General features: G+C 36.6%; 1 protein-coding gene across 1 annotated transcript in view; it reads left to right on the top strand.

Moving 5' to 3' along the window:
- LOC122800812 (macrophage colony-stimulating factor 1 receptor-like) overlaps nucleotides 1-5,599 on the top strand; it is an 875,741-nt gene extending 870,142 nt beyond the window's left edge. Inside the window, exon 20 of the mRNA XM_044070092.1 lies at nucleotides 1,691-5,599. Coding sequence (XP_043926027.1) covers nucleotides 1,691-1,828 — 138 coding nt within the window. The 3' untranslated portion in view covers nucleotides 1,829-5,599. The remainder of the gene's footprint in view (nucleotides 1-1,690) is intronic.
- The last annotated feature ends 3,008 nt before the right edge of the window (nucleotides 5,600-8,607 follow it).

The following is an 8,607-nucleotide window of genomic DNA, read 5'->3' on the forward strand; positions in this document are numbered from 1 at the left end:
ATCTGTACATGATTCTCCAGGTGAGGAACTAACTTCCTGGTTTACTACTCTCAGACATCTTTATATATATCCTTGATTGACAAAAACTTTATTAGTTAGCTATCTGCTGTGAGATTGTTTTTGCACTCCATATACAAAGGTACCTTACATATTTTAAAGGGACATTACACGTCATAAGTTATTTACCACCACCTCAATCATATCAACAATCATAGTATCTGAACTACAGTCATGCTAGCTGAAAAAAAATGAAACTTTACACACTCTACACACAAAATGCACACTTACAATCCATTAAAAAGAACCCAGCCCACAACTCCCTAATGAAATCAAGTAAATTCAAAATGAAAAAAGTAAAACTTAATAAATAAAAAGGAACCACAACTAACTACCACAGAAATTCCATTATGTGAAATGAGATGCAAAGCTAAGAAAGTATACTAACTTTAACCTTCATAAAACCCAAAACTTAAACACTAAGCCTAAATGCCATCAACTTAAACCTCAGTATGCTGTGCTAATACAAGAAAATAATTACCTGCACAGCTGTGTGGCATAGACAGATAAAGACCTAGTTATGACAGAAATAAACAGGGCCCACTTAGTGTCTCAGCTATGACATGGAAGATGGGAATGAATGGTAACCACTGACAATCTGTCATAGGTGGAACAAAAAGCCATGACTAGGTCGTTTGGTACCATACATGGCACTGCAGCTGGTAGCTACACATGTGGAGGAAGCCACTCATATACCATTTAAAGTGTATGTAAAGCTGGGTGTGGTGGGATTAAGGCAGACAATACAAATCCCAAGCCACCCAAGGTGAATAACGGGTCATAAAAACAGGGAGGGAGCTTAACAGTGTAGGTGGGGAGAACCAAAAAACTTCCTAAAGATTTGAAAAAAGACAGAGAGAGAAAAATACCTCAGAACTAACTGGAAAACCACAAATAAAACAATTATTTGATAAAAAAGCAGTAAGAACAGCATGAAACTATATTCAAAAGACAATTTGTGCAATTACCTCATCTGACTGAAATAAATGGTGAACAGTAATTAAAAATAAAATGAAAAACATAGAAAAAATGGATAAGTAAAATATGTAGGGGATTGATTAGTGTGCCACATGAAACATCTTGTATTGCAGGAGTAGGGAACCTAGTACTTGGCTCTTGGCTTCACCATTCATCATGATAGTGGTTCCCTAAAAGGCATTTCATGTGTTACAGTTCAGAACCCCCCCCCACCCCCCACCCCACACACACATACACATATGTATGCACACACACACACACACACACACACACACACACACACACACACACACACACACACACACACACACACACACACACACACAAAGAGAGAGTAAAGGAGTTATTCTTCCTTGAATGACCATCACCACAAACTAATTAACTATCCCTATTTCTTAACCCCAAAATCTCAGTAGAATAAAGTGGCACAGAAAATTTTACATTGGAGAGTGATTCATATAAATGGACATTTATATAGTTTTTGTACGTACCTATGCTAATGCAAATCACTGCTTTCTTTTTTCTGTTTGTGGCTCATTGCACCATCACACTCCATATTGTCCTATAACAGAATACATTGCTCCTGCATTCCATACCCTATTTAATTTAGAGAGAGAAAATTTAATCTGTTTTACTTTTTTTTTCATTTGTAAAGGATTATGAGAATATTACTTACCTGACAGAAGCCAAAGAAGAACAGATGGATGAGGTCTCTGAATGCTTCAGCGAGTCTTGCTCCCAAGGACCAAATGCTGAACTTCTCCCCAGAAGCAACAATTATCAGTTCTGCTAAAGAGGCTATCAAAAAGGAAAAGTTGTCATGGATATCTGCATTAGAAAAATATAAATCCTTATTCAAAGTACTTCACAGTATGATGATTTCTGCATGTTTATAACTTCTAAGACATATAAAGCTTATTGAAGATGGACTTTTGCTTACTTAGTATAGTTTCTGCATGAAACTCTTCATGAATCAGTTATGGAAATCTACTTCCTTGTTTACTTTATGGGCTGAATAGTGTATTTCTCTGTGCTTCTGAACCAAATGAATGTAACAATAACTAAATTATCACTTTATGCGTACATTATTATTATTATTATTCAGTTTATTATCCTTCTTTAGTCTGGCAGCTAGTGCAGAGGGTTAAAGCTGTGAATCATAGATTCTGTGGTACAGGGTTTAATTCCCATAGCCCTCATGTACCTACTGTGTGATATAGTAATTCATTTAACCAGACTTTGCTCTCCGTTAACCCCTGAAAAAAGACTGTGCTTCCAGTTGGTCTACCTGGTGAACAAATAGGTGTTGTTATGATTAGCTGTGTATTTCACCAGCCAAATGTTTAGGCTCTAAGTTTTCTGTCACCATAGTTCCTTAAGCAGTAAATTGCAACATCTGTCTCATAACACCTTTCAAGATAAACATGATGCACCTCACAAGAGGTCCTCCTTTGCCAAGAATTAGCCAAATGGCATGTTCATTTATTGGAAGGGGGCTCTGAGCTGAAGTGTGGCCTGCGCCTAGTCCTGGTTCTGCTATGACAATAATGTGTTTTTGCCTGTCATGCAGCTAGCGAAAGAGCCTCTTATCTTCTCTAAGCTGCAGCCTGCAATGAAAAACTGCATTCATGTCATGCTGCATGGAAAGATAGCTGCCCACGTCCACAAAGTCTGTCTCTCTCTCTCTCTCTCTGTGACTTTTAATGTTGGGAATCTGGCCTTTACTGAAATCCTTTGGCACTGGACATAACTTTCCCTAGGAATGTCAGTAGTGTTCAGGTTCCATGTCCACCCCACAACATCCTCCACACAAAACTTTCCGCTGGTGTCAGAGGTCATCATTGCATCAACAGGACTCTGCCAAGAAATTCATGTATGTATCATACTAAAGAGGTAGAGCTGTAAGTACCGACATTCTGTTCACGGCTTGGTGGCCACATCACTTAAAATTCACAAAGCCAATGGTGTAGTGTTTTTATACTATAAATGTACATCCCCAAGCTGGAAGCATGAATCGGGTTTTGTGATTTAACTTACTGAACATTCGCATCCCTAAATGTGGTCAGGATTTATTACAAACTGCTTGACACACATGAAAATGCCTTTATCAAAGACAAAAATAGCAGTAGTGGTGTAAGTCCATCAAGTTCACAGTGCTGTCTACCATGGTTCACTAATGGGCCTAAAGTGACTTGACAAAAATATGTGCTTCTGTTAATAAGCAGCACAAAAGCATGAAGCTGCCTTTGATCACATAATGCCACTGCTGTTTTCATTAAATCTCATTCTACTGTACTCTATGACTGACCCAGACTCTAAGTCTGCTGTTTCATGATGTAGCACTGTCAATTTCTCTGTCTTTCATGTATGAAATATTACTTCCAATCCTCAAAATGTATTAATTTTAAACCAAATGTTACTATTCCTTTTAGTCCCTAATAACTAATTTGCTCAAATAAGGAATCCAAAAAAGGTGTAGAGTTGTCTGCTCAAATATATTTTTCTAGGGCAGAACCCACCCCAAACACTCAAGCTGGCATGCACATGCACAGACTCACACACACACACACGCACACACACACACACACACACACACACACACACACACACACACACACACACACACACACAAACACACACACACTCGTAGTCCTGCATGTACACCTGCATGCACATGTGCACACACACCCTATTCAAATAATATGTCATGTGTGGGAGTCTTGATTTTATTGGTAGAAGTTTAAAGGTACCATTACTAAGATGTACCTTTCCAGCTTAGTACTAAGTACTTTTGTCACTTCTGGGCTATGACAGAGCCTATCCTTTGCCTAAATCTGATCTGTTTGTTAGGCATCCATATCACACTACAAGTTACGAGCTATTTTCCATGCCCACTGCTCTCCTTGTGCTCTCTAATCCTCTCCTTTGTCGATGTGCTGGCTGCAGGCATAACTAGCACTTCTCAGAAGGCTTCCTCCAACTCCTCTCTTGACATCTATATATTTTCACATGGGTCCTTCTTGATACCATATTAGCTGTCTCCTCTGACAGGCCCCTTGTACCTACATGCAGTGCTTCATGAATCCAGCCCACCCTTCCAGCATGCATAAGACCTGTGATTGAATGCCTAGTTCCATGTCCTACTCTCCAGTTTTCAAACCCAGGCTGAGATAATTACAAGCATAAAGTCAATCACTACACTGTAAAATAGGTCCATGTGTATACATTCCTTTCAAGTTCTGAACATGTTTTACCATTAAATATCTCCCACTCCAAGACAGACATCAGAATACCCTGGAAGAGAGTTACTAACATTGAATAATGTTTAAACGTGCTCAAGAAGATGTTGTTGCCTGACTGAGTCACTTTGGAGCAAAACCTGACTAGAAAATGGGAACTTAGGAACAATATTAGGCACGTGATCACAAAAAACCATAACAGGCCTAGTCATATGCATTTATTTTTTTCACAGTCGTTATGAGTACATAATAGTACCCACCTCCTAAACCAAACAGGACAATGGATGATAAACTGGTGTAAATTTATGTTTACCATCCAGTCATCAACATTTGCCATTAAGACAGACAAAGTAGTACTTTGCTTGACCTGTAGTGATAACTTATATTGGGTTGAGAATAAAATGAGTTAGGAACCTATCTCTCAAGCAAGTCTTGTTTATTTCTTGGTGCACAATTTAGTTCCCTGGCAATGCTGTTTGTAGAACCACTGTTTTTTTGTGAAGACCTAAGAGATCAAATAGGACTTGATCATTTATGACTCAAAAAGAAACATAGGTCACTTTAGAGCAGACATTAGACAACTGACCATAAGGAAAGTTGCGCTCACCTATCAAGATAGTTGAAGAATTAAAGGCAATTCATTTTTTGGTAAAATTTTTTGAGGCCTTTGCAGCTAGGCAATATCATTGGATTTGTACATACCAAAGAGGGCACTGTATTCAATTATGGTTCTGATAAGAGAAGAGTACCATGGTAAGATAACTTCATGGGGTCTTGAAACTATTCCCTTAGAAATTAACTGGACCAGATAGAAGGATTTCCTGACTATGGACCCTAAGGATAAGAGAGATGATTTCCATCTGCTGCATCCTATTCCCTGAGCCATCCCTATTGGCATTTTAAGACCATTCCCAAACATGGGTTGTAAGCATGATTTTTGTCCTTCCTTTGAAAAACAATATAAACAGGCATGTTGCCTGATGAAATATCCAAGTAAATAAAAGAAATCTGGAACTTAAAACAAGAAATGTATCCATGTTATATGCAACATATATAATAGGTTTGTCACCAAGTTCACCTCAATTTTAGGAGACAAACAAAAAATAAATAAGTACAGTATGTCTTCTTAAGGCAAATGTGGAAATTACTAATTAAATGAAAGTGTTTGCTAGCAAAACCATCATTAAGCTATGAAATTAACTTAAACTGTTCTTAAAATAAAAGTTAAATGTCTGTAGGTTTACTTTTTCAGCAAGTCATTGATTGTTGTACCACACCCTGTAACACCTAATATTAACATTGCTAATGGAATAGTTTAAATAGATGTTTTTTTATTTATTTATTCTGTTAGACTTCTGACTCCAAATGTTTTTAATTTCTGCAGAGAATAGTAATCATTATTCATTTTGTGAAGATGAGTTTCTCCAAACCTCAATTTGTCAGTTTAACAAAGGGATCTTAGCAAAGGCTGCTTCTGTTAACCATGAGTAAAGCTATGTTTCCATTTTATACAGTGATGAAAAGTAATCTGGTATGTGTTTGGGTGTATAGGTGGGTGTCCTACTACTGTGACACTGATGTGGTGCACATTTAATGAAAAGATTAAATTAGATATGAAAGTTCAGGTGACACTTCCCACTACATGACAGGTGGCACTAACCTTCCTCAAAATGCTTTTTTTCCCTCCAGTTTTCAGAGGTAGTCTTTATTGAAAAGACGTCTTTCACCAAGCAGTGTTGCAGGAGTTTAACATAGCGAGACAGCTTTAAAAAAAGCAACGGACCTTTCTCCTTTGCTTTTTTTAAAGCTGTCTCGCTATGTTAAACTCCTTTAACATAGCGAGACACTTTGTAAAAAGCAACGGAGAATCTCCGTTGCATTTTTTAAAGCTGTCTCGCAATGTTAAACTCCTTTAACATAGCAAGACACTTTGTAAAAAGCAACAGAGATCTTGCTTTCTCCGTTGCTTCCATCCACAGCTCTGATGTACTGCGTAAGCATACGCATGCGTAGTATATCAGAACTGCCGCAGAATACCAGACAGCTATGGAAGGGCAGCACGGAGGCATTATACAATGCCATTATTTAAGAAAAGTAAGTATTTTTTTCTTAAATAATGTCATTGTATCATAGCAATAACCCACTTCTGGGTGTGGGTAATGCTGGATTTACCCACGGTTGTTTTTGTTTGGCCACTCGGGCTTTGCCCTCGTGACCAAACCACACCAACCGTGGGTAAATCCAGCATTACCCACACCCAGGCATGGGTTATTGCTTAATTCTCTTGCTGGTTTATTGTTGCTAATGTTAACTAAAACATTGCTTATCAAAGCCAAACTCTGTTCTAACAGCTATGTAACATAGGGCCGACTGCTAAAATTTTTTCATAGGTCTGCCTTATCCAATTAATGTAACAGACAACACTGCTTTTTATGCTAAAATGTATTTTTTCTGAAAGAAATACAAAGACGTTTAAAAATGAAATTAATCAAATGATTCTTTGAAGATGTTAAACATGATTGTCTAGAAATTCTACAGGTGGACATCTGGCCAGTCTAATTTCTACTGATTTATGATTTCTAGCATATCTCATCAAGTAATAAGGTTTGCAGCTGTGTAGTCTCCATAGACTGGGCTGTTTGTGGTGGTAGGTTTGCAGTCATAATTCTGCAGCAAACTTTTATCATTCCACAGCACCTAACAAATGACAAATGTTAAAACTGAAGATCAAAAACTGATTGTAAATGTACTTTAGTATGAAAATATTCTTATATTTTTTTATTTCTGTATCTGTGTTAAGCCATATGTTCCAACTAGTTTTGTCTTTGTTTTAATCTCAAGAAGGCATATGTTATAAATTACCTTGCTAAGAATTAATGTAATAATATTTTAATCATACTTTTGTCATGCTACTGACAGTGATGTCTGATTTCAAACTTTTGTTACCTGTGTTCCCTGAAATGTATGACACTACAATGTCTTGTTGAGTTGTATAACAATCACAGTCAGCAGTTACTTATGTATTTTTTCTAAGTCTAGTTTGATAGGAATGTTTGGATCAACCACTAGAAGAAACATGGCTTGTTCTGATTGGTGAATCATTAAAACTGTGATTGTGTTTTGACAATGAATGCAGCTTCTGCAGTACAAAACTCAAAAAATATCAGTATTAAACTAGGCTCTCTTGGCAACATCAAAAAGAAAAACAACACACACACATATATATATATATATATATATATATATATATATATATACACATAAACCACTGAACATATGTGCACATTACTAGGAAATAGTACAGTCTTTTGCAGTGCCCCAGTGTCTCTACAATGAAGGTGGTACTGCAGATTATAAATGTGAGAAATGTATGTAAACCATAAACTGGGTCTCATTCCTCAAGAATGGGACTTGAACACAGTTCCCATTACAGAGGGGCTACTGGCAGAAGTCAATCTGCATACTTTTTGCTGTTGAAAAAAACTTTTTAAAATAAAATATCAGTTTTTTTTTTCATTTGTTGCTTTATCACTGCTATTACTGACCTAGTCTCTTGTTTATGTGCCTGTCAAGTTCTCTCTTAAATATTAATTTGAAAAAAAAAATCTACTCATAAATATTAACAATGACATTTATTTTACATTTTAAAATTAACACTGCGCTTTCACTGTTGGTTTCAAATTGCATGTTTGAAAACATATATAAATGTAATGTAGAGTGTGTGTGTGTGTGTGTGTGTGTGTGTGTGTGTGTGTGTGTGTGTGTGTGTGTGTGTGTGTGTGTGTGTGCGCGTGTGTGATTGGAAATATATCAGAAACTGCAAGTTATTAAAGGGAATTAAAGGGCATTAAAGATATGTTCGTTGTGTTAACTGAAACAATTGAGTTTGAGAGTGTAATTATATAACTAACCAGCTTTCAGTAGTGTGTTAGTGTACTTTATTATATTTGTCATCTATGTTCCATTATATGAATTAAATAAACTAGCAGCTCAGTTTAATAACACAGAACAGAGACTTTTTATTCTTTTCAAAAACATATTTACTGTTATTGTTAATTTTCTCACTACTTTACTGCATAAACAACATGCCTTGATATATTTCTTTTATATGAAGCAGTGCAATGAATGTCACACAGTCATCTATCAAGTTGATTCTACTGATATAAAAGTGGCTAATATGTCCCATTATTCATTAAATAACTAAACTTATTTCACAAACAGGTCTGATAGGAATTCTCAAAGCAGATTAGGTGAACCACTCAGATACAAACACGTTAGAGTTGACCAAGTGCACCACTGCAGTCGAGTTCAATAAAAAAATATATATATCTGA

This window comes from Protopterus annectens, chromosome 4.part1, assembly GCF_019279795.1.
Source record: "Protopterus annectens isolate FY-2018-M chromosome 4.part1, PAN1.0, whole genome shotgun sequence".
Taxonomy (NCBI): domain Eukaryota; kingdom Metazoa; phylum Chordata; order Ceratodontiformes; family Protopteridae; genus Protopterus; species Protopterus annectens.